This window comes from Mytilus galloprovincialis, chromosome 4 (genome assembly GCF_965363235.1).
Source record: "Mytilus galloprovincialis chromosome 4, xbMytGall1.hap1.1, whole genome shotgun sequence".
Taxonomy (NCBI): Eukaryota; Metazoa; Mollusca; class Bivalvia; order Mytilida; family Mytilidae; genus Mytilus; species Mytilus galloprovincialis.
The window spans coordinates 37,694,068-37,722,050 of NC_134841.1; the positions used below are offsets into that span (position 1 = coordinate 37,694,068).

The following is a 27,983-nucleotide window of genomic DNA, read 5'->3' on the forward strand; positions in this document are numbered from 1 at the left end:
TTAACCAAAACACTTCAACTGAAATAGGTTGAAGTTGCGCCTTTTTGTAATTTGGCAAACAAATCATATCATTAATTGTAACAGTTTCTTTTGAATAACGATAACAAGAGAAATTCAAAATTTATAACATGACCTTGACCTTCGACCTTAATCTCAATGTCAAGGTCATAGGTCAGTGAATTCAAAACGGAAGACCGGGGGTCAATCACTTGTATGGTTGTAGAGAAATACTGATTTGAAATACATAAGGGGAGAAAACTATTATAAGGGTTAACCAAAACACTTTGACTGAAATAGGTTGAAGTTGCGCCTTATTGTAAACAGTTATTTGGCAAACACATCATATCATTTACTTTCACAGTTTCTGTGGAATAACGATAACAAGCAAAATTCAAAATTTAGAACATGACTTTGACCTTTGACCTTGACCTCAATTTTCTTCAAATGGACCAAGGACTTCATATCAAAAGACTGTAGGCCTCTACGACTTGTAACGTATGAATTTATCCAACAAATCGCCTATCTTAAATTTTCAAAGGGAAATAACTCCCATAGGATGTCTTCAGATCACTCAAGTCAAAATAAACCAAATCATTCTCAAGAGTAGACAAACAATGTGGTGAAAACAGTTTGCTAAAATCTTTTACGGTTATAGAGATATAGCGATTACAAGAAAAATGGGACGTGGGGAGATAACTCCTATAAGACTAAGTGTTCGGTCACACAGGGTGAGTTTTGAAACCCCCATTACTGTACAACATCATTGGCCAAAAAATCCATTCGATATGTTGTAAGACAAAATACGAAAAGTGGAAAGACCTAATTAATTCTAACCGTACAACTTTAATTAGCGGTGTTTGCAGTAAAAGTTTTCATCAAATTAATTGAAGAATATTTTTAAATCTAGCTCAATATTTTCCTGTTAACGAGATATAAATTATTGACTTTAAATAGCAATTCTTGTTTTCAAAAAAGGAGCTTCTCAATTATTTCAAAATTTGCTACTAATTTGTTTCTTTTTTTTAGCGTTATAAGTTCATATGTTTTGGCAAAATCTTTTGTTATTGATAATTTTGCTGCTTTATTGTAGAGGTTGACATTCGCATCAATTAATTTAGGCAGACTTCTCCTGTTCTCTCACTTAAATAATTTAAAATTTGGTGACTATGTTGAACACATCTATCACATTAACTAGAGATACAGTATACAACAGATACAGTTAAGTTTGCCTCGTATCTATTTACATCTAAAAATTGACAATGAGGGTCGTTTAAAAACAATTACGACAAACGAGATGATTTCAGTTTCCAAATTGTGAACTTTCCATTTCTATGTAGCAGCATTCCAGCAGTACCTGCATACATAGTATATATCTCCCAATTGATACGATATTCCCTATTATGATTTCATTGATAGAGGGCTGCTGCTCACATGGAACCTATTAAACCCAGAGTTCAAAATGGGGAAGTTAAAATCATCCCTTTGTGAATTTTACGGACGCCATCACGAGTAAGTTGACCTGTATGGAATAAACGTTACACAGATGATATCGGATATGTTTCTTACGTTGTAACTACAATCCCTTTCCCCTTTCATGAATGTGACCTATCGAATAAGACTATTTACCGGATTTGTAATAACATGAGTAACACGACGGTTGAAACCTGTGGAGCAGGATCTGCTTACCCTTCCGGACCACCCGAGATCACCCCCAGTTTTTGAATGGGTTCATGTTACTCAGTCTTTAGTTTTCTATGTTGTTTCTTGTGTATTATTATTTGTCTGTTTGTCTTTTTCATTTTTAGCCATGGCGTTGTCGCTTTGTTTTCGATTGGTGAGTTTGTCTGTTTCTCTTGTATCATTTGCTCCTCTTTTCTTTTAAATGTTTTTAAGACTGTTGTCCTTTTATGTGCAAAATAAAAGAAACTCATTGGCTTGAACAGTGATCAATATATTCACTTGCAAAAGTATACAAAAATGTAAACATTTTTCATCATTTATGTAAGAATAATCTAAGAAAAGTAGTTGGACCTCGGACTCTTGCCTATTGTTGAATCCCTTTATATTGGCTTCCTAGATATCTTTATTGTGATGTTGTCTCATTGGTGTATACCCCTCATATGTTATTCATATTTTCCTAGTATATTAATTTGTATTAATTTTGTGGATTTTGATTTACTATTCAAGATCATGTTAGCACTATTAATATAAATATCTTAATTGTATCACAAATTGCTGCCCAAATTTAAATACAGTTTTCTATAAGGTAATCTTTCAATCATTGATTAATTTACCCGATTAAAAAAAAATCTTGTGAATAGATGAAAATTCATGATGATGGTATAATACTAATCCCCTAAAGGGAGGGATTGTGCTTGATAGTCATATGATGAGCGCATAACCTTTCAATGAGTTTAATTGAGGTCTGGAGCTGGCATGTCAGTTAACTGCTAGTAGTCTTTTGTTATTTATGTATTATTGTCTCTTTTCTTACCTATTCTGACATCGGAATCAGACTTCTCTTAAACTGAGTTTCACTATGTATATTGTGTGTTTTTGTTTTCTACATTGGCTAGAGGTATAGAGGGAGGGTTGAGATCTAAAAAAAATGGTTAACCCTGTCACATTTGTGTGCCTGTCCCAAGTCAGGAGCCTCTGGCCTTTGTTAAGTCTTGTATGGTTTTTAATTTTAGTTTCTAGTGTATAATTCGGATTTAGTATGACATCCATTATCACTGAACTAGTATAAATATTTTTTAAGGGGACTCCAGGTGCTGAAGTTTCTTGCTGCATTGAAGATACATTGGTGGCCTTCTGCTGTTGTCTACTCTATGGTCCAGTTGTTGTCTCTTCGACACAGTCCCCATTTCCATTCTCAATTTTATAGATTTTGGAAGTGCATTATAATATATTCATCTTGTTTTGTACTATTCAAGCAGGTTACAGATTCTTATTTAAATTATATATCAAAGAAGATTTCTGAAGTATACTTTTGAACCGAATGGCAGGAAAAGACAAATTGGCAACATGTGTAATATTTAAACATTTATTCTATTTACATTATTTTTTTGGTATACTTGTTTTTACATATCACAAAATGTAAGGATAACTACAACATTCTACAATTTGTTCAAATATTGAGCAAAAAGTGTGTTTCTATGAAAGATTATACTCATTTGATCTTTGCTAAACTGAAAATAAAAAAAAATGAACAAAAGTGTAAAACTTTGATAGATATTTATCTCTGCCCATTGGTAAAATCTTGTACAATTGTACCAAACTGCTTTAACAAAATACAAATTACAAAGAATTAGTATGCATGTATACAGTGCATTCCATATCTATAACAGATCACTTCAAATAATAGCCTGTTTCAACAATAGTCAATAATATGGACAATAGTTTTTTTCCTAGATTCTTTCAACATTTCAAATTTGGTCTCAAATAATAGACATTTCTTTATTTTTTGTATTTTGGTCGGTCGGGGAGGGGGGAGATGGTGATTTTTATGATACATTGTATTGCCAAATCACTCAGGAGAATTTTCTTTTTGATAAATTTATAGCTATCCCCAATTCATAGTTTGCTTTACTATAAAATAAATGAATTAGAACCTCAGGTCACAAATGAAGAAAATGTCCTAGTGAGAAATATTTTCAACGGAAAATTGTCTTCCGCTTTTATTGGAAAATATTGAACTTAAAGTAGAATACTTATTGCAGTAAACAATGGAAGTAAGTTGATTGTTGTTACTTAAGATTGCATGCAACAATTATGTATTCCTTTTTTGACATTAAATATTGTTGTGTAATAAATATCATTATAAGATACAAATATAAATCATATACATAAAACAAAAAAACAAATATCATAATCACCACAATTAGGTCTAGCTATAATGAATAAATTAAGAGAAATACACTCATTCTTTTGAGGCCTGACTTCATAAATAAAGGGGCACATTAATTCAGTATGAGTAGTAGCACTGTTTTTCTAAATAAACATATACCTGAATAATAATTACAAAACATAAAACTCAAGTAACAAAAATGCCTACCTATAGAAATAACTTATTTCTATCAATCTATTAAGAAATCATTTTTACAGTCTTATCAACAGTTAAGAGATATTTGGAATTAAAAAATCATTTCTTATGTTAGATACTTCTCATCTATGAAGCCTAATTCATGTAAAAAGGGCACATTAATTTAGTATGATTAGTGGTACTGTATTTCTAAATAAACATATACCTGATTAATAATTACAAAACATATAACTATAGTAACAAAAATCCCTACCCATAGAAATAACTTATTTCTATCAATCTATCAAGAAATCATTTTTACAGTCTTATCAACAGTTTAGAGATATTTGGAATTAAAAAATCAATTCTTATGTTTGATTAACAGTTTAAGGTGAGTATTGTCTAATCAGTCCAACATCATATTTTTATGTTCCTTTCTTGTTGTTGAAAAAAATCATTCAACATGAAGAAATTGTCATTATAAATATGTGATATATGTCTTAACAAATCAACTGGGTGGTTAACTTGGTAGGTGAATTCCCAGTTTAACTTTCTAAAAACACTCATAACACTCATAAATTGACTGTGTCTTTTTATATAACACTGAGATAAAATACACAAATATCTAATTGACTTTGCAATAATCTTGGACAGAACTCGCTATTTTACAGTCACATCCTGTCATGAATCTACAGGAAATGCAATGTCATATACTTGTTGATAATTCTCTACAAAGTGTATTTCAACTCCATCTTTGATAAAGTCTGGTAAATCAGAATAATCTTTTCTGTTCTCTTCTGGCAAGATAATGCATGTTATTCCTGATCGCTTGGCCTGCAAAATAAATAAACTCTCAATTAATTTTCAAACAATACAAATGTAATGGCATTCAAGTGCTTATGTAAAGAAGGAAGTGGTCCACACAATTATTTCAGTAGGTGGGAAGAATGATCTGGCAACTACATCAATTATCATCGTAACAACAAGTTTTTCTAATAAAAAGAATTGGAATCCACAATATAAAACTGTACACCATTGATTTTTATACCTGCAATTTTAAAAATAATTGTTGTTTTCTCATACATTTGATAAAATGGATAAATTATTAAACCGAACATACTCTATGTACGAACATCTTTTTAAGCTGAAGCCCAAGAGTTAATTATACATGTTTAAATCTTCTTAATTGGTCTGTGGTAGATGGTTTTCCCATTGGCAATCATAACATGTTATCTTTCTTTTCTATAATATAGTAAGGGCATGTAATCAATCTGAAACTTTTCACTTACAGCAATAGTTTTCTCTTTGATACCTCCCACTGGGAGTACCTTTCCTGTTAATGACACCTCTCCAGTCATTGCTAGGTTCTGTCGACATGGTCTCCCTAATGTCAGGGACAACAGAGCTGTTACTATTGTACATCCAGCACTAGGTCCATCTTTTGGTGTAGCTCCCTACAATCACACATTTGATAGCATAAGCAAAGATTATTAAAGTGATAATAACTGTGTTCTATTCTTGTTGAGTAATTGCAGCATTGTCTAAATTTTGAATTTCAACTGAAGTCATATTAAGTTATTACAAAATCTTCTCATAACTAAGTGTAATCCATTATTTGCCAAAATTTAAAGGTATGTAAGCAAGCCAGTAAAAGAAAAACCAATGTTTACTTTAAACAGCTTATACAAAAGATGTAATGACTTTGTTAAAGGAAAGTAAAAAGTAAACTGCTTACAAGATCTTATCCAATCATAAAATAATCTTTACTTGTTAAAAAGATAGACAAGACCTTATATGTATCTTCAAAGTTATTGTCAATAAAGTCAAAGAGTTGAAGGAGAAATGAGAGCCTGACTGATCTAACCTCAGGTACATGTAAATGTAGCTGTGCTTTCTGTAGGAAGTTATTATCAGGTTCTGTCTGTGTCATGTATGATTTAGCATAGGTATAAGCTAGCTGTATACTTTCTTGCATGACTTTGCCAAGATTGCCAGTAACTTCCATAGCACCGTCTTTGTCAGAACCAATTTCTAAAGCTCTTTTCAATACTGTTTCTATATATAATGTAGCACCACCTAGAATGATATTGGGTACTCAGTACGGGAGAATGTTCACAAAATAAATTATAACTTTAACATTCATAAAATAAGTGTTAATAATTATCAAACTTTTGAACACAACTTACTTGTTCTTAAACACTTGTTTTTAAAGAATGTATGAGGAAAATTCAAAAATGGCAAAATAAAAATCTCAAACTCATCAAATGAATGGATAGCAACTGTCATATTCCTGACTTGATACAGGCATTTTCTTATGTAGAAAACGGTGGATTGAACCTGGTTTTATAGCTAGCTAAACCTCTCACTTGTATGACAGTCACATGAAATTCCATCTCATTTAGTCACATAATTTTACATGTGATAGTATTATACTATTGTTCTCTGATGTCTATCTGTGTTTTATATCTATTTAATATATGTTGTTAATTTTGAAATAGCATGTCTATGACCTTGTAATAAAGATTCATTTATTCATTTTTCTAAAATTTTCAAAGTAAAACTGCATCTAAAAATAAACAAAAAAGAGTCTGATAGCTTAAGTGGGAAAGATTGATTCCCTTTAAATCTGAAGTCTCTCGATCTCATTAGACTTACCCATAGCAGTCCATGCTAAACCTGTGACGACCCCTGGTGGAGTTATATCGTACATCCTGTCTGATGTAAACAATGGCTTCCCTACATAGTCTGATAAATTATCTGTAGATATCTCTATATTTTCTGTGTTTTCTTTCACCATCTTAAGTGCTGCTTTCCTATATATCTGAAAACAAAACATATAATTTTATAAACTAGGCAGAACTTTTTTCTCTCCCAAGAATATAAATGAATTTCTATCAACTGTCAACTGTCAAATAAAGAACATTCATGATCAGAACAGAGAACTTGCAGTACATCAAATTATAAAATGTTAATGTATGTCTTTTGAAAAAAGATTGTATGCTGACCTTAAATGAATTTTTGTTAATTGGGTTTTGGGGTTACAGTCACATTGGCTTATAACTAACATATCCTTTTATTCATATCAAACTTTACAGATAGGCACAGAAGAAAATCAAAATTTATGGATAGATAGAACATCATATTTACAGATGGACTGAGGAATGAAAACCATAATATGTTAAACTAATTATCAGATATCCATTCCGTTTCACCTTAGAAATGACAAAAATTTTACCTTTTTGACAGCATAAATGTTTGTGCTAATATCACACTTTCTGCAGTTGTTTTCGCAATGTATCTCACGGCTATCAACTATAGTTTTACTGGAATGTTTATGAATAAAGTATTAATCTCGAAAAATCGTTAGTTTTATTTAAAGGATATTATAAAATGTCAACTGCTTTATTTAATCCTTTATGCAGAAAACCTGGATTCCTATATATTAAGGGCTTATCAATGTATTTTGTCTACATACAGTTTCCTATGTAGAGCAAAGATTTCTCTTGTCTATAAGACTGAACCATACCTTTTCCACCTGTTTCTGTAGATTTCTAACTCCGCTCTCCCTACAATAATGTTTGATTAAAGTGTTCATAGCATCATCTGATATAGAAACACCTTCTTTGGTTATACCAGTATGTTCCTGGGCTTGTGGCACCAAATATTTCTGAAATATAAACAAATATAAGTTACACACTCCATTTATGAAATAGTTCAGTTTTGACTGAAAGAAAAAATATTCAAAATATATTTCATTGAATTGGTTAAAATGGTTGAATCCATCAGATTTGTTAGATCTTGTTATCAATACAGAAAATCTAATTTTGGTATGAGAATCCTGTGATCTTTGAGTTAAGTGAAAATAAACAAAAACAAAATATACCAAGAGTACATAAGTCATTTATTTCATTAGTCAGATACACTGACAACAGCATGGGAAATAATAAAAATGATGAACAGTAAAACAACAGTCTATAAGACACTACATAAAAAACAGGACCCAGGAACATATATATTGATGGGACTTGACAATACATCATAATACAGGATTTTGTTGTTGGGTCATAGTAAATAAATTACACTATTTAAGGAATGACTGTAATATTTTTTCTGTCTATGAAAAAATAACATAAAAAATTTGGTGCACACTGAATAACGGGCGAAGCAGGTTATTTAACAGTGTGCAAGACATTTTTAATGTTATTTCGAATAGACAGAAAAAATATTACAGTCATTTCTTATAATTTAATTCTAAATTTCATTTGAAACCGAAGAAAACCATGAAAAAACATTCATGACGTCACGGTCACATGGCTGATAACAAAATAACGTCAGCCAATCAGAAGATGTGTTACATCCAAAATTAAATTATATGGAAATGGATATGTGCAAAATATTATTTTCTTAATAATTTCTAATAGTATCAATAAATATCATTCAAACAACATAATGAGTGAGGCCGGTGTATAGAACTTGTAATTTGTCACTTTAAATTTAGCCTAATCACATTATTTCATCACAGAAGGGTACAGAATACAAACTGGTTACTAACAACAATGGCGCAGATGGCACTCTCAGTAACCTTGAATTCACCAACCAATATAAAGCAATTTACATCAAATTATTCATACTTATACTGGTAATTTAATATGAAACAAGAATGTGTCCATAGTACAGGATGCCCCACTCCCACTATCATTTTCTATGTTCAGTGGACCATGAAATTGGGGTCAAAACTTTAATTTGGAATTAAAATTAGAAAGATCATATCATAGGGAACATGTGTACTAAGTTTCAAGTTGATGTAACTTTAACTTCATCAAAAACTACCTTGACCAAAAACTTTAACCTGAACTTTGCACTATCATTTTCTATGTTCAGTGGACCATGAAATTGGGGTAAAAACTATAATTTGGCATTAAAATTAGAAAGATCATATCATGGGGAACATGTGTATTAAGTTTCAAGTTGATTGGACTTCAGCTTCATCAAAAACTACCTCGACCATAAACTTTAACCGGACGGACGAACAGAGGCACAGACGGACGGACGAACGGAGGCACAGACCAGAAAACATAATGCCCCTCTACAATCGTAGGTGGGGTATAAAAATATATCTACTTTAAGATAAAACATTTTTGTTTGTTTGTGACAATGTGGTTATTTTATTTAGTTACCTCAATGGTTTTGCAGTCAAGACATTTTCAAAATGCTTTAATCTCGCAAAGTCTCAGAAAGTTCAGGATTTTATCAATTCATTACTGAAAAGTCTATCAGGTTCATTTCCCATTAGATATACTGTTCACAATGTGACCGTAGCAGTTTATTTGACTTAGTTCTACATACCTGAGCAATAGCTAATTTTTCTTCAGCTACATAACCAGAAACATCAATCATTTCCATTCTGTCTTTAAGGGGTTCTGGGATAGTATCTGTCACATTGGCAGTGCAAATAAATAATACCTAAAATCATAAATTGTTTCAAAATACTAAATAGAAATTAAAATTTCATATCAATAAATATCAAAGTGAATTGAATAAACTAGTTGAGCAATAAATAATGTTTTATGAAGAAACCATAAATAAACTTATCATAGATACCAGGACTAAATTTTGTATATACGCCAGATGCGAGTTTCGTCTACAAAAGACTCATCAGTGACGCTCGAATCCAAAAAATTTAAAAAGGCCAAATAAAGTATGAAGTTGAAGAGCAAAAACGTACATCAAAACTTATCGGTAAATATTGTTTAAGACTACAAATCTAACTCTGAAAAATGTGTCAAACACAATATAGTTCGTAACTTTCATGGATGGTGTAGGAAAAACCACAACTTCACAATTTTTTTAATTTTTACTAGTTAAAATAATAACTTACTTTAGAACAATCAACAGTCACATCAAGATAATGGTCAAGGAAGTTAGCATTTTGTTCAGGATCTAGTAACTCAAGTAATGCTGAAGCTGGATCACCTTGGTAACCTTTACCTATCTTATCTACCTGTAAATATACACAAAACTTGATACACATACAACTATCTTAATCATATAATTCAATACATATTTTAATAGATTCAATAGGAGACTATTGGAGTAATCTCCCTCAACAGGAGTTATTTTGCAAATTCTGTTAAAATTATATTTCCCCTGGTAAATGTCCATATAAAAAGCATATGGTGAGAGCCGTGGTGTAGTGGTTAGTGCATCGGACTAATAACACAAATGTTCCTGGTTCGATTCCCGTTTGGGATGAAAATTTCAGGAACTCAATTTTCAGCTCTCCCTTGACACCATCTGCGAGTATGGTCTTGGGGAAACGATGATAGTCCGTCGGAAGGGGACGATAAATGGCTGACCCGTGTTAAGAGAGAGCCATATCTCTTGCACGTTAAAGACACCCTTGTAGATTTCAAAAAGATTAGGCTAATGCCGCTACAAGACAGCACTCGCACCCGCAAAGTGGCAAGGGATTAATATAAGTTGCAAAACTTGTTTCCCAATCAACTATAAATAAATATGTTTTAACTAAAAAGCATATACTAATTGTATCATTTATATCCGATATAAAGTAGCAAGCAACATATTTCATTTGTAAGTTTCTAAAACAATGAATCTCACTTTGCATGATGTATATAGGGACTTGTTCTTTACACTGTGCTTAAACGGCTGTGGGTAACTTAAGTTACCCACAGCCCAAGATGGAGCCGCCTTGCGTCGGTTAGATACTTTTCTTCTATAGAATAACAATACCATTAATGCATCAATTAAACAACTGAATTTAAAAGTTGTATTAATCGTTTAGGGAAACCTCTAAACTGGAAAGGTGATTAAATTCTACAAAATAAACGATCACAGCACGATTTTAAAAAACACTTAGGCTGTCCGTAACTTCAAAACAACTTGTCCGTAACTTTTTTCATCATACCAATAGAGATGTCCGTAACTTTCAAAGAATCGACATACGCGGATGTAATGTTTAAACTGATGATAGAGATTGCATCGAATACATATTCACAAAACGAAGTAGATGTCTAGTATGATATAATTCATTGTATCGATGGAAGACAAAATTGGGAAAAATTTGAAAAAAGCACGATAAATCCGCAAAACTCGGGTCTCATTTTGTATAACGTTGAGTACCCATATCGGCTAGTTCGGATGGTTGTTTCCGATCATAGCAGATAAACTGTTGAAACATCATTGTTCGTTTTTATGTTTGAACAAGTAGACTACACAAGTATTTTTTACACATACATGTAGCATGTATACACTTACTGATTTTCTGCCAGCAACGACAAGGGTAGCGTGAATCCGGGATTTTGGAGGGGAACCCAAATTGCCCAGGCATGCAGTGGATAGACTAATGAGACTTAAGTGCACAAACTTCTTTCCGTCTTTTTGAAAAAGCCAAAAACACTTTTCTCTCATCCCCACAAAAACAAATCCCATCAGCATTGACAGTAAAATAAAAGGGGTGTCAATCTGGACACACTGGAACGTTGCGCACGGTGATATTGCGGCACCCTGGCAAAATTTGCAGCAAATGGGAAAACTTAAAAAAAGGACATTTTGTATAAATGAATAAACCTAGTTTTACAGCTAGCTGCATATTTCATTTGTACGCAAGTTGCATTAAATCTCATTAAACTGAATAAAACTAAAAGACACAATAGGTAAAAGTCAGTGACAATAAAAGGAATAGAGCAGTCAACATAGTGTAACAATTCGACATAGTATATAAAAATATAAATAACTACGTAGGACAACAGGGTAATTTAATAGTCTAACAACCCCTGATAACATACAAAGAGAGGAAAAACATACTAGGAAACATATTCAAAAAATCATAACACTATAACTAACTGGTGGGATGTATAAATACCGAGCCGCGTCGAAGGGTATTCATCAAACTACACATAGAAAGAAACAGAGGTGAAGGTAAACCGCAAACATATAATTAAACTCAAAACATTAAATAGTATGGAAAAGCCTTGGTCTGAAGCGAAAAACGTCGATAAGACGCACATCAGTAAATAAAAGTTCAAACCATAACCAGGATGGAGTACCACAAACCCCACATAAAACTTCTGTGGTGTAAGTATGATGCGTTAATAAAATCACATTTGGTGGTGAATGAGTAGTATAAACGCCGCGAAGGTTACAAATATGATGTTAATTGTCTTCTAATTGTTGAAATTATAATTCTTAAAATTTCAAATCAAAAGTTACCCACATCTAAAAATAAAGTTACGGACAGTCTGCTTAGTTTCGATCAAAAAGTTACGGACATCTTATGCATTTTTTAAAGTTAGCCTTGCGCTTTAGTGAACTCTATATTAACAAATTTACGGTAATTGTTAGTCATTTCTTTATTCAATAATCATATAAATATTTACATTCTGCATGAAAAACGTCTCAAAAGGTACATTTTGTATGAATTAAATATCAACGAGTTTAGAGTCCGCCATCTTGGGCTGTGGGTAACTTAAGTTACCCACAGCCGTTTAAGCACAGTGCTTTAGAAGACATACATCCCATAATAGTACTGACCTCATCAATAAGTACAAGTGGATTTTCCGTCTTCGTTTTCTTTAGACACTGTATCATTTTACCTGGCATGGCTCCCACATACGTCCTCCTGTAAACAGGTTTAAAATTAACTCCTTTATTTGTGTTTCAATGTTTACATTATAAAGAATTGAGACAATCATTGTAAATCAACACTTGTTTAACACCATTTTCCAAAATGTTGTTAATTTGTGGCGGTCAGTTTTTATTAATGGAGGAACCACCATCGACCAACTGACAAATCTAGTCAATTTTAAAAGATTAGAGTCAAGCACACCTGCTACATGCCTACATTAAACTCACAACCACAGTGTTGACAGTCTGTCTAGTGATACAGAAAATTTAATAATTAGACCACTTGGCCACAAAGGCCCCAATCAACATTAAAACATTTTATATTTAAATAAAAATTACATCTTACAACAAACTCATTTTTTGGGGTTAATGCTCTTAGTTCTGTCTGATTTTTTTTCATTACTTAAAACAGATTATGGTTTGTTTTCAACAGAAATTTTAACAAGAATGTGTCCATAGTACACAGATGCCCCACTCACACTATCATTTTCTATGTTTAGTGGACTGTGAAATCAGGGTAAAACTCTAATTTGGCATTTTTATAAAGATCATATCATAGGGAACATGTATACTAAGTTTCAAGTTGATTGGACTTCAACTTCATCAAAAACTACCTTGACCAAAAACTTTTAACCTGAAATTTGCACTATGATTTTCTATGTTCACTGAACCGTGAAATTGGGGTCAAAACTCTAATTTATCATAAAAATTAGAATGATCATATCATAGGGAACATGTTTACTAAGTTTCAAGTTGATTGGACTTCAACTTCATCAAAAACTACCTTGACCAAAAACTTAAACCTAAAGCGGAACAAATGAACAGACCCACAGACCAGAAAACATAACGCCCCTCTACTATCGTAGGTGGGGCATAAAAATAAAAGCTGTTTTGGTCTATTCTAATAAGTGTTTTCATCCACTTGTAACACATCAATTTACATAGCTACATGAATGCATTTTGGAAATTGGGGACAAAATTCTAATTTGGCATAAAACTTAAAGATCGTATCATAGGAAACATGTATACTAAATTTCAAGTTGATTGGACTTCAACTTCATCAAAAACTACCTTGACCGAAATCTTTAACCCAAAATTTTAACCTGGATCAGGACAGACTGATAGATACATAGAACGAAAAACATTATGCCTTTAAGTGCGGCATAAAAATTTGATTTTCACAAATTACACTTAAATGCATGTAAGTTTAATGCTATTGCCTTTTTCTGATTTTAGGACTCTACTAGTAAATATTACCTATGTCCTTTGATTTCAGCAACGTCAGTCATACCTCCAACACTGAATCTGTAATACTGAAACCATACAAAATATAAAACATTTATGACTTGCTATGCATGAGTTAGCTATGGGTTAACAATTTAAGATTGTGAATTGTATATGCTTTAGAATAAACAGTCACTTAGTTTGAGAGAAATTTGATTTTAAATGTATATACATACACTCTTCATTTTATAGTTTGTAAAAGCTTGCTTAAATTTCAACTGTATTTCTATCCTGTATCAGCTTATTCGTTGAACTTAATATGCAGACTTTTACACCAATTCATAATCCTATAATATTTGATATGGCTATAAATGTTTTCAATTTAATAACCTCTCTTTAAAAGGCTGAATATACAAAGTTGAAGAACCAGAATACTCACCTCTCTATTTAAGGCTTTAGCAATAGATTTGGCTATACTTGTTTTATAAAGTGGGAGAACCAGAATACTCACCTCTCTATTAAAGGCTTAAGGATGTACTTAGGTGAGGTTTTGGATTTTGTGTCAAATGTTTAGACTCCTTGGTGTTTTTCCATACAATACAATGTAAAATATTTTGCCCCATAACACCCATTTATTTTTTCATATAAGACTTAATAGCTCATGAAAGGTCATTTACCAAAATTTTAAAAGATTCTTAATTTTCTTTCTTTTGTTTTGAGACCTAATAATACCAATGCAAATATAAGGTAAAAGTCCGAGTCAGCCTTTTCTCACCATATTTTAAATCTCAATTATCTCGAAAAGGAGGTCCATGACCTATCAATATTTTTAGCTTATTTTTATCCTTAATTGATGCTCTATCAGCTTATAGTATCAATTCTAACTTCTTAATTTATTAATTTTCACCTAACCTCACCTAAGTACATCCTTAAGCAATAGATTTGGCTATACTTGTTTTATAAAGTGGGAGAACCAGAATACTCACCTCTCTATTAAAGGCTTAAGCAATAGATTTGGCTATACTTGTTTTATAAAGTGTTAGAACCAGAATACTCACCTCTCTATTTTAAAAGGCTTTAGCAATAGATTTGGCTATACTTGTTTTATAAAGTGGGAGAACCAGAATACTCACCTCTATATTAAAGGCTTTAGCAATAGATTTGGCTATACTTGTTTTATAAAGTGGGAGAACCAGAATACTCACCTCTCTATTTAAGGTTTTAGCAATAGATCTGGCTATACTTTGTTTTATAAAGTTGGAGAACCAGAATACTCACCTCTCTATTTAAGGCTTTAGCAATAGATCTGGCTAAACTTGTTTTCTACATAGTTAGAGAACCAGAATACTCACATCTCTTTATAAAGCTTTAGCAACAGATCTGGCTATACTTGTTTTATATAAAGTTGGAGAACCAGAATACTCACCCCTCTTTATAAGGCTTAAGCAATAGATCTGGCTATACTTGTTTTATATAAAGTCGGAGAACCAGAATACTCACCTCTCTTTATAAGGCTTTAGCAATATATCTAAATATACTTGTTTTATATAAAGTTGGAGAACCAGAATACTCACCTCTCTATTTAGGGTTTTAGCAATAGATCTGGCTAAGGGGTCATCCATAATTGTCAACCATTTTCCAAAGTGTACAAAACGTACACTTTTTCAGACCCCCCACCCTCCCTCAAAAAGTGTACATCAACCATTTTCAGATTTCAAGAGAAGAATCAGTCATTCTTAATAAAAAGAAGATCCTGTCTATAATTTATATTTTAGTTTAATATAGAAATTTGCATTGAAAAAAAACTAAAACGTATCTGACTGTTTTATTTGATGACATCTATCTGTGATGCTTGTGTTTTGTCAGAATAAAGAGCACAAAGATTAGTGTTTCCCGTATCACATTGGGAAAGGTAACTCCAATAAAAAAGGGCACCTAGAGCATGCAAAAGATTAACAAAAGGGCACATAAATTATGCTTAGAATCAAAGAAAGGGAAATACATGGTTATATTGCATTGGTAAAGTATGGAGTGACAGTTGTTGATGGAATCAGAGCTCAAGACAGCAATCAATAACACTGTAATGTTTTAAAAACATTGTGAGTTTTTAAATTTCCCGCCTGTATTTCTATTTAAAAGGTACATTGTACCTGTAAATATGCCATTCATGGCACTATTATCGTTGATGTATATATACTGTAACGTGTACATATATTGGATATTTTAAAAGTTAAGGTTAAACTTCATATGGAGGTGCTCCTAATTAAAAGAGGCTTATACTAAGAAAAATAAGTTTACTTCCGGTTTACTGGTTTACTATTTTGGAATGGATTACAAAGAAATTAATCGAAGGACCAGTTTAAAATCTTTTCACAAAATGGCGTCTTGTCAAAATCAAAACATTCAAAGAATTTAGTGTTTCCATCAATTTTGTTTATTAAACAGAGTAAAACGATATCGATCAATAATAAAGCAGGTGAAATTGACAATCGGGGTACTGAGAAATGCTTGCAAACTTTTTGTTTAAATAATTTTACAAGTTCACATTTTTGAAAGATTTAGTTTTCATATGATATGATCTTTTAATCGTTCAATCCCGATTGATTAGAATTATGATATCGAAATCAATATCATCAAGTGAAAATAATAAAGAAAAAATAAGAAGAGAAACACACCCAAGCCTATTCTCGATTTTTCGTCACGGAAACGATATGCATTCCGGAAATAAAAAAAAAGCGTACGGTAAAAATGTTGATTTTTTAACCCCCTCCCCCCAAGTGTACGTTTTGTACACTTTGGAAAATGGTTGACAATTATGGATGACCCCTAAACTTGTTTTATACATAGTTAGAAAACCAGAATATTCACCTCTCTTTATAAGGCTTTAGCAATAAATCTGGCTATACTTGTTTTATATAAAGTTGGAGAACCAGAATACTCACCTCTCTATTTAAGGCTTTAGCAATAGATCTGGCTATACTTGTTTTACCCACACCTGGTGGACCATAAAAACATAATATTTTTCCTTGTGTTGATTTCTTTAACTGGCTTACTGCTATAAATTCCTTTAAAATAGAAAATATATCATTATCAATATTACTATTACTATCAAGCAATATGAAAAACTGATTATCATTGAGATTGACGGACAATAAAAGACCAGATAATTGATGGTCAGATTTCCTGCATTGGATTAGTACTAAAAACCCTCATAATAATCATTAATTGATCGTGGATATTTAACACTACTTTCAGCAGTTTTAGCTATATCATGACAACCAGTTTTAATGTTAAAGGAAGCTTGGGTACCCAGAAGAAACCTTTAGCAAAAAAACAGGCCATCCTACTCAATTAAGTTCTGAGTTCAATGCTATTTTCTACAAAGATTGTTCAACTAACAACCTCTAGTGTTTGCAGGATAGTGATTACTGTAGATGATATATACAATTAAGCCACAGAAGACCACTGATTATTGAAGAAGTATAATCTACTAAAAAATTAATGATAAAATGTTCTCAACTATGAAAATTGTATTTGAAACTGATCATAATATCATGGTATTTTAAACTAGACATTTTCCAGTATTTATCCAGATTACTATTTTTAAAGCAAAGAAAATGTGTCAACAACAACCCCAAAATATATTCTTACAAAAAATAGTCAAAATAGTAGTTTTTATTTCTAAATACTGTAGATTCATTAATATTCGTTGGATACAAATTTGCGTTGATTTCGTGGATATAGGATAACCACAAATTGAAATGTTCAACAAATTGTTAATTTTACGAAAGAATGTATGAAGACTTTTCTAAAACCATGAAATTAAATATTCACAAATATGTAAGTTTTTCTCAAACCACTAAAATCGGTACCCACAGGAATAGATGAATTCACAGTATAACTTCATTTTATACTATTAATCAAACTAAGTAATTTTTCTACTCACAAGAATTCTATTTTTAACATCTTCCATTCCATAATGGTCTTCCTCCAACACCTCTTTTGCTTGTTCTATTTCCAAATTTTCTTCACTATATTTACCCCAGGGTAAATTGGTTAACCAATCAAGATAATTTCTTGTTACGCTGAAACAACAATTTAACATTTTTTAAAAACTACTGACAAAAGTTTATTTTAAAGAAGGTAGGACAAAACCTGAAGTGAGCAAGTTCGCATAATCACGCTGTATAAAGAGGAAGAGCTAAGTAGAGTAACCTGCTGACATTGTTTTAAGATCTGCAGGTCCTTTCAAATTATAAGAATTAAAAGTGATATATCTTAAAAGCCAACTCTTGAATAAAGTCAGTATACATGCTATACAGACCTCGCAGGTTTAAACCTTCAGAAAGATAAAACACAGATCTGATAAAAAAAAAGAAGGGGCTTTACCTAAAACAAGAACTAATATGGGTAAGTGTAACAACCCCTCCCTAAAATTGTCCCAAATCTCAATTTTTTCTATTTATAAATGCATCTGATGTTTTGAAGAATATAAATCTTAATCCAAATTTAATGCATCTGATAAAAAAAAAGGTAAGCAGTGTATAAGCGAAAGGGAATTAATGTACCATATTTTTACTGGTCACAAAATATCTTTTTCACTTTAATAGGACGTTGCTTATATCTAGATATAAATACCAAGATCTAAAAATATGACTTTTCAGGCATTTCTTTGTGGATTGTTTTAAGGTCTAAAGCCAAAACAAAAGAGATTAATTCCAAAATATGAATCAGTCAGACTAATGTCTTATGAACATCTTACTTGAATTCAGATGAATGTTGATCAAGGAAACTAAGTTTATTTGTTTCTTCATCAATGACTTCCATTACATGTTTGGGAACCACTAAGTCCTACAACATAAAAAAACATGACTATACTCCTCCACTGAGAAAATGCAGAAATTATAGTATGCCTATTATTCAGTCAACATTACTCAAAATCAAGTCTTCATCTATCGGGTCCAACTTTACTGCAAAAAAATCCTTTACAACAAATGAAATTACATTAAAATTGAGAAAGGAAATGGTGAATATGTCAAAGCGACAACCACCCGACCATAGAGCAAACAACAGCCGAAGGCAACCAATGGGTCTTCAATGTAGCGAGAATTCCCGCACCCGTAGGTGTCCTTCAGCTGGCCCCTAAAATATGCATAATAGTACGGTGATAATGGACGTCATACTAAACTCCGAATTATACACAAGAAACCAAAATTTAAAATCATACAAGACTAACAAAGGCCAGAGGCTCCTGACTTGGGACAGGCGCAAAATTGCGGCATGTCTACATTCAAGTCTAGAAATTGTGTACACAATTCAGTAGATGCAAAACTGTCAAAATATAAGTCAATTACTTTCTTTTGTGTTTTGGAAACATATGATTATGCTGATGTCATTTTTTCAATTTAAACTTTTCTAAAAAAAAAAAAAAAAAAAAAAAAAAAAAAAGACCAAATTGATATGTTTGATATATAATGAAAATAAAAAGTTAAATACCTTTATTCTTTCTTTAAACTTGTCTTCAAGAGCATCTTTATCATCTTTTTCAATACCCAAGTCTCTTTTTATGACCTTTAACTGCTCTCGTAAAATGTATTCTCTATGTTGTTTCTGGACTTTTTCCTCAACCTACATGATGGAATGAGGAAAAAGATCAATTATTTTAGTACAATTTATAAAAGGTTAAAAGTTAGATCTTGAAATACATCAATCAAACAATAACTATCAAAATATAATTTAAGAAGGTCCAAAATAATTATCATTATTAGAAGTCCTTGTTATAAATGAACAAATATGCAACAGTATTTATACTATCATTTTTTTATTTTTTTTTTGAAAAAAATGTATCCTGTCAAATATGACTCTATTAGCAAAGTGTAGGCTTTGAAAGAGCAAAAACTTGTGCAAAATTTTAGACTTATCCATAAACTTGTGTTCCTTTTCACTCCTTAAGATTTTTAAGTTTCCACCCATTTTTTTCAATCATCTTACCTCTTTAACTATTTTTCTCTGTAGTTTACACACATCATATTCAATTTTTAGTAGTTCATATGTTAGATATAGTCTTTTTGATATCTGCAAAGAATAACAGAACACCAATATAATATTTCTAGTAAAATCAAGAACATAAATTTTTCATTCAACTCTGAAATTCTGATATAGAATTAATCAACATACAATGAAAATCTACTGCATTTTATTGTGTAGCATATCAGCTGAAACATATGAAATCCTGTAATAATTTTTAATATCTTATTAACCTCTTCTGCGAAGTTGTTTGATTGCTGCTTCATAAAGATATACAAAAATATCTTTTTGATGGTGACCTATAGTTGTTAATTTCTGTGTCATTTTGGTCTCTTGTGGAGAGTTGTCTCAATTGCAATCATACCACATCTTATTTTTTATATAAAAAAATCTTCTTTAAATCATACATGTTTACAGTCATTTTATTTCATATGAGTTCTGAACTAAGAAAAGACAAAGAAGAGGTTGACAGGGAAAAGAAGTTGAAGCTGAGGTAAAAATGGACTTGTGGAGAATAGAAATTAACTTACATCAGTTTCTTCAAGAACCTTTTGTTGATCTTTTGCTTCAACTGAATTTAGTAGCTGAGCAGCTAAAATATAAAAAGGTTAATATGCACAATCCTTTTAAGTCTTATAATAACATGTATAAATGAAATAACAAAGTAATTAAGTTTATTTAAAGATTTTAAAAACAAGAATGTGTCCATAGTACATGGATGCCCCCCTTGAACTATCATTTTATATGTTCAGTGGACCGTCAAAAATTAGATCAAACTCAAATTTGGCATTAAAACTAGAAAGATTATACCATAGGGAACATGTGTACTACTAAGTTTTAAGTTGATTGGACTTAAACTTCATCAAATACTACTTTGATCAAAATCTTTAACCAAAAGTAGGACAGATGGACCAATGGACTGACACACAGACCGAAAAAAAAACCATAAAATATGTATTTTGCCACTTGATACATTGTATTAACTCTACTCAGGCAGATGCTGATTGTGTTATGGGATTCAGTTTCATGCAGTATTAGGAATAAAAATTTGAAAGTTAACATGTATAAGAAATCGAATTTTGATATTAAAATATGAATTTGTTGAAAGTACGTGGATGCCCACTTGCACAATCATATTCTATGTTCAATGGACCATGAAATTGGGGTAAAACCTCTAATTTGTCATTAAAATAGGAAAGATCTTATGATAGGTATCATATGTACTAAGTTTCAAATTGATTGACCAAAAACTTTAACCTGAAAAAGCAGGATAGATAGTGAGACAATGAACAGACCCATAAACCAAAAACATAATACCCCTAAGTGGGGCATATAAAAAAAGAAACAGATGTAGAAGCAACATAAATGTTCAAATTGTATTCTATAAATTCTCATTTTTCAATCTAGCCAATTTATGTTTGCATGTATCTTTGGTAATTTTTCTCCTTCCGATCACACAAAAAAACAAGATTCATTTGAAGCTGAATTCTTTCTAAAATTGATTACTACTGAATCAATAATGTGCATAGAACACATTAGATGACTAGTAAACAATTCTTGATCTAAAACAGATGGATACTTGCTAGCTTACGATCTTAAACAGATGGATACTTGCTATCTTACGATCTAAAACAGATGGATACTTGCTATCTTACAATCTAAAACAGATGGATACATGCTATCTTACCTAGATCACACATAAAAACTGGATCACCTGCAACTGATCCTTTATCTAAGATTGACAGTAACTGATCTCTGAAAAAGAAGAATGTAAAGCTGTCAAACAGGGAAGAAAAGTAATGAATATAGTCAATCAAAGTGATGGAAATCACTCATGGAAAGATTAGAAGAGTAGTTGGAATAATTTCATATTATGGTATGGTGGGGGGAAATGAACAGTAACAAAGCACTATTGCTGAAAATTGCATTAACAGCAGGGAAGCATGCTTTTCCAGTATGAGAATAAAATGAGCTCAAATTAAATAATAAAGGTCTCTTAATTTGCACAATTTTATTTAAACTGCAGTTTATATCTTATCCAAATATTAAATGTTGCCTGTTCTGAACTTATAATTTAATAAAAACAAAAAATTGCAAATAAAAAAATCTTCTGGTAAATGTTAACCACTATCCTTGTAAGACATAAAATTTAGACCAACAGCTAAAAACTTTAAAAGTGTCAACAAAAATATTCAAAAAATGTTGTTTTGGGGCATTTCGTAAGTTGAAAAAGAGGTTATATGACATTAAAGATTAAAAGTTGCAGAGTGCCTCAATTTTTTAAAGTATTTTTCAACACTGGTATTGAAAATGTATTTTTTCAACTTAAACAAATTAAAAAACATATTTTATTGAAATGTGGATTCTTTCTTGATTGCAAAAATATATATTCAATTCTAATAACAATTCAAATGACTAAAAAAGACATAATGATTGATGGGGAATTAACTAATAAAAAATGGTTTGTTATAATTAAAAGTTTTAAATTTAAAAACTGTTTCAAGCCAAGTCAACTAATCTAAATTGTTGACAAATTACAGATGATTATTGGAAATTTATCAAGTAAATTACAGGCCTTACTTGAATACCTTTTATATATTCATATTATATTCATATTTCTTTTTTTTCAAAGATCTTGTTAATCCATTAATCATTTATCTTTCAGATATAATTTACAGAATCACTTTATGTAATGTAGATCAAAAGTAATAGGCAATAAATAAATATATCATCCTTATAGATATCAAACATCTAATATATACATTTGTGTATTTAATTATGAGGTCAAATTTTTGTATATTAAGATCTAGATGTATATTGCACGGTCTCTATAATCATGTAAGACTGAGGTTGATAAGTAATGTGGTCAATTTGATTGACAGTGTAGGAGGTGGGGTATTGTAATTAAAGGTCCAACTTGTCTCTGATTGTTTAGTGATGACAGATATCAATCATACTAGTATTGTATCGATACCCAATTACCTAATCAAAATGTTTTTTAAAAAAACCAGCACATCAACACACCTTAACGTGTTGTTAGGGGACGCCGGTGCCTTAGTAAAGATTTAGAACAAGTTCTAATCTTTCCAAAAACTGACACTGCTTTCATTTCAATATACGATTAAATTCAGTGAAATCACACACTTCATAACATAGTTTCTTCTCATTTTGACACCACGTTTATCTTTGACTTTTTGCAATCAAATGTTCATCAAAGTTTTATGAGACTGTCAACTTTGATAGGTTTTATTGATTTTCATATTACGTCATAGTTTGTTCTTCCAATTTTTTTTGTCTAAATAAATAATAATTATGTACATGTATGTTTCAGGATTTATTTTCAAGTATCATGATCTAAAAATTATAGGAAAATATGAACAGAAAGCATAATGTCCCTAGATGGGCCATAAACACAAAGTAAAATAGTACATACCTGTATAAATGATTCATCATAAGTATTTCTTGAATAGTTTTAACAATTTCTGCTGTAAGGGCCTGCAATAATGACAAAAAATAACATAAATATATGACAACCTTGATTCACACAAACGAAATTCAGTCCATTACATCTCGAAAATTATTTTTATCTTGAACGATAGTTCAAGTTTTTCTAAGTGTATTTTGAGAAGTTAAAACCGACAAATTTTAAAGTAAAAGGGCCAGTGAAGGAAAAACTTAATGAATAGTGAATGTCATGTTCATTTCAGTAACATAGCAAGACATTTCTATTGTAATGTTGAACTTGCACTTTGTAAATATTTCATAAGATGGCAAATTATCTCCCCTTAATATAAATTTTTTGTACCGATTTTTGTACATTTACAGCAAGAAAAATAACAGAATTCTTCAGAAAAAGAAAAAAATCCAACAAACTACCTTCTTTTAACATTAATAAACACACACCTTTATTTTAGTATCGCTAGTTAATGGTAAATCTTTTATATTTTCTGTTTCAACCATCAGAACTTTTGGCATCTCAGGAGGTGTAACCACTAAACCTTCCAATATATCATTGGACAATGGAGGGGGAGTTGGTGTGATCAGTTCAGGATCGGGCGTGATCAGTTCAGGATCGGGCGTGATCAATTCAGGATCGGGCGTGATCAACTCAGGATTACCATTCTCATCTAATTCAGATGCTTCAATTGGCAGTATAGGAGCTGAATCTTCCTTGGGATTCTCAAGAAATGTATCAAGTACATTGTTCCTCCTTCTATTCTTTCTTTTTCCTTTCTTCTTTGCTTCCTCATCTTCAAAAGTTGATTAACATAGATTAGTTAAAATATTTCATATTAGTTTAAAACTAAATTTTAATGTATCATATATACTTTTAAATGTTTTATTTTACCATATTAAGCTTTGCGCAAAAGTAGGGAATAATAAAAAAAAATAAATCACATTTTAAAAAATGGTAATCTTTAACTTCATTTGCTCTCTAGTGGACAGATGTCTCTTAGGCAATCACACAACAACTTCTTCTTTTACAAAATGTATATGTTTATATATCTTGAAACTGACACTGCTAAACAGCTATCTTTTCATTTCCTTTTTTCTTTGTATTTGTTAAATATTATCATAGTTACCTGGTTTCTGATCTTCAGTCAACACAGACTTAATCATAATTCTGTAAAACAGGAAAATAGGCTCAACTGTGTAAAATTAAATCTTTTAATTTACAAATTACACATAGTGTGTATTGAAAAAATTGTGTTTGAAATACATTTGTACTAAATCATAAATCAACCAATTAGCTGTCAGCTTGCTTAGGAATATTTTTATTTATATGCAGATTCAGAAATTATTGAGATGTCTTTAATAATGCAAAAGATGAGGCAGTATCGGATCACAATAATAAAAACTCACAATCATATTTTAAAAACTTTACATTTTTATCAGTTATCAGTAATTTGCAACACATTAATTTTTGAAATATGCAGCATATCATTTTTATTGTACATGTTGTACTATTCTAGATAACATTGTATACTTAATAAAAGTAAGCAAAAATTTTGTTTTTCCTAAATGCCAATAACCAAGTAAAAATAAAAATATGGTATTTTCAATAACTTTTCTAAATATCTAATGTACCTGAGGATTTATTTATTTTCGTGGGAATCAGTTTTTATGGATAGATGGAAACCTACATTTTCATTGAGATTTTATTTTGTGGTTTTGACAAAATTTGCATACAACCATTATAGAAAATTTGCAGTTTGTTGAACATCTTTCTTACCTCCTGTAAGCCTGTACCTCCATGATCATTTTTTTATCTGCAGCTTCCAGTACTTGCATAGAAAGAATCTTCACAAACACTCCAACATTGTAAACATCACTCAAACTTTCCACAACCTCTGCATTATTACTGTAAAATAATCAATAACAATAAAATCATACAACTAATTTACTAGTCTTTCTTAAACATGATAGAATGAAATATTCGTGGAATGTTATCCCAAAGTTAACTTGATCTTTTTAATAGTAAAATTAAAACCATGAAAGGTGTAAATATCAGACAAGTTTTGCTTTGATCAGTAAGAAGATTTCAAAGAGAAGGTTTTAATATACCTTTAAACTGATGATGCAAGTGGAACAAATAGTTGTGGTAATTTTATTCTATGTTTACATGATCCCAATTTCTGATAGGGAACTTCATATTAACCATTTGTCAAAAATTTAGTTTTATCTTCTTTATACAATGTATAACATATTTAATTCTGAGATAGAGCAATGATATTAAACAACTACAAAGCCAGCATATAAGTTTATTTTAAAAGAGAATATATTAGAATGGTTAGAGTACTACTTTGTTTTTCTTCCATTTTACGTTTGTTCTCCGGATCTTTTTTTTTTTTTTTTTATCAAAGTCATCTTTAAATGCAGTTGGTAACCACATGCATGTACATGAGGAGTAAAGTAATAAAATTAATAAGAGGCTAAATTTCCTTGTATAGTACAAATGTAGTATATGCAAGCCAGAACAAAAGGCAAAAAAAATATAATAATAATAAGTGTGTTTCCTATTAAATCTTTGAAAAAAATAAGGTAGCTTAAAAGTAGGATTTTTGTTTTATATTACCTTTTTTTTTTAACATTTAAATTGGAGGTACATTTTGACTTTTTACAGTGCTTAATTATTGAAAGGACAACAAAAAAAATGGCAATTTTTTAGCTTAAAATATAGGGATGGTAGGGTAATAGAAAACACACATAATTCTTTATTTGGCCCAATGAACCTTTACTGTTAACACTAGATTTTGAATATTTGTTATGTGGTTTCACAATAAAATATTGATTGACACCTTTGGTAAATATTTCATCACTATACCTTTCATCTTTTTTTAAAAACACACCAGCATATGGCTGTCGCAACTCCATCTTCCTCACCAAAAGACTTATCAGGTCTTTATCGGTCACCTAAAGGAAAAAATATTTTAGAAATTAACATGATTAAGGTGATGTCTTGGCCTACAATTTTTTCTTGCAAATATTCAGCTTTGTGCGTCACTGATGAAGTTAAATCCAGATAAGTGCTTTGACATGTTGAATGAATGAAATTTATCATGTTTATAGTGTTGTTGTCATTTTTTTACTTAAGTATCATAACACTGACAGATCGAATCAGTCTACCAATTTATGATGGCCTCCATAAATCTATTTTTAGAAGATCATTTAAAACTTGAATCCAGACGATATTTCAGTCATGGAAGTCCTTTCAAAAAAATTCTGTCTTCTACACATGTACATTAATGTGTACAGAATGACAACAAATATATTCAGATCTATACATGTAGTTCATTTTTTAATCCTTAATTGATACATTTGTACTTGTGCTAGGTTTCAATAAAATGCATGATAATATAAATATCTTTCCTTATTTCAATCAGAGCTCAGACATAAACAAGTTGATTTTTGTTTTTGACTTAAAAAGTCAAAGCATGTATTTATTATAAAAATGTGTTTTCGATTTTAGACTTATCTAAGTCAGAAAATGACAGACTTGTTTAAGTCTATTTATGTTGATGAAAAAATTTAATTTTACACATGTTACAATACACCTTATCGCTATTTGTCCGCCATTACTGGATATCACACAGGTTCCCGTAAAATTTTGCCGTCATAAAACAAAATATCTGACGCCACAATGGAAAAGTGATTGTTGTATGCGTCAAAAGTTCAAGCGGCCGGGTCAGCAGGAATTAGCGATAAGGAGTATGTACATGGTGGCCAAAAGCAGATTCAGACTTATTTATGTCTGAGCTCTGACTGTACTTATTTAGAGGTAGGGTGTACAGCTAAATAATCGCTCTCTCAAGGACAAATAAAACATGGTAGATGGGTAATAAAATAAGTGTAAATGAATTGCATGATATAATATCAAATGCATGTGAATACTAACAGTTATCAATTTTCTAAATCCAGGGAAAACAATGTTACGGTTAATCGTCAAGACAGGAAGGTTTGGAAAATAATCTGGGACTGTAATAGGAGCCAATAATGAATTAGTTGCAGATGTTGTTTTCTCTTCCGTTGCAGTCTCAGCTGATACATCCTCTTGCTCCCCTCCACTGCTACTGACTCCATCATCACCATCACTACTGCTGCTGTTACTGCTACAAAATCTTTTAGAAATATTAAATGTTGAGAAAGGTTCATTTCTAGTAAAGGCACTTCTATTAAATCTATTGCCAAGAGAATAAAAGGAAGCGTAGTTTCTGTTAATTGCAACTTGTGAGTTTGGCAAAGGCAGACAAGTATGATGCAACTGTCCTTTGACCTCGTTTATGCAATCAGGTTTTGTATGAATTGAGTTTTTACATAAGCATGACGATACTACAGGTTGTAGAATAACTGCTCTATGAACTCCAGCACTCAAATGTCTAGATATTGTCATGCAAAGTCGCAGTTTTGCCTGTTTCGTAACACACGTGCTGGAAATTCGACCAAAAGTCGCCATGTTGAAAGTAAACTTCCGGTTAGGAGGTTCTAAATTTTGAACCTGTGACGGAATTTAATTTTGACAGATTTGCGGAAAACAAAAACAATTTTAGCAAAAAAACAAAAAACA

The 27,983-nt window shown here is 31.1% G+C and overlaps 1 protein-coding gene across 1 annotated transcript; it reads right to left on the minus strand.

The window, feature by feature from the left end:
- Positions 1-3,032: 3,032 nt before the first annotated feature.
- LOC143072059 (lon protease homolog, mitochondrial-like) lies at positions 3,033-27,891 on the minus strand. Its single transcript, XM_076246839.1, has 22 exons — positions 27,315-27,891; positions 26,244-26,332; positions 25,152-25,280; positions 24,502-24,542; positions 23,822-24,168; positions 23,352-23,413; positions 21,606-21,673; positions 20,449-20,510; positions 19,883-19,966; positions 19,388-19,519; positions 18,654-18,742; positions 17,838-17,976; positions 16,834-16,956; positions 13,925-13,980; positions 12,575-12,662; positions 9,903-10,025; positions 9,371-9,487; positions 7,551-7,691; positions 6,680-6,845; positions 5,889-6,100; positions 5,314-5,478; positions 3,033-4,858 (listed from the first exon to the last, which is right to left on the minus strand). The coding sequence occupies exons 1-22, from the start codon at positions 27,870-27,872 to the stop codon at positions 4,706-4,708; spliced, it is 3,144 nt and encodes a 1,047-aa protein (XP_076102954.1). The 5' UTR covers positions 27,873-27,891; the 3' UTR covers positions 3,033-4,705.
- Positions 27,892-27,983: the final 92 nt, after the last annotated feature.

What these genes read in the sequence shown, in the direction of transcription:
- LOC143072059 (XM_076246839.1), bottom strand. Translation starts at nt 27,872, where the DNA reads ATGGCGACTTTTGGTCGAATTTCCAGCACGTGTGTTACGAAACAGGCA. An exon ending in GATTTAGAAAATTGATAACT is followed by an intron (nt 26,333 to 27,314) that starts GTTAGTATTCAC and finishes TTTTTCCTTTAG; the next exon opens with GTGACCGATAAAGACCTGAT. An exon ending in AGTTTTTATGTGTGATCTAG is followed by an intron (nt 20,511 to 21,605) that starts GTAAGATAGCAT and finishes TTTATATTTTAG; the next exon opens with CTGCTCAGCTACTAAATTCA.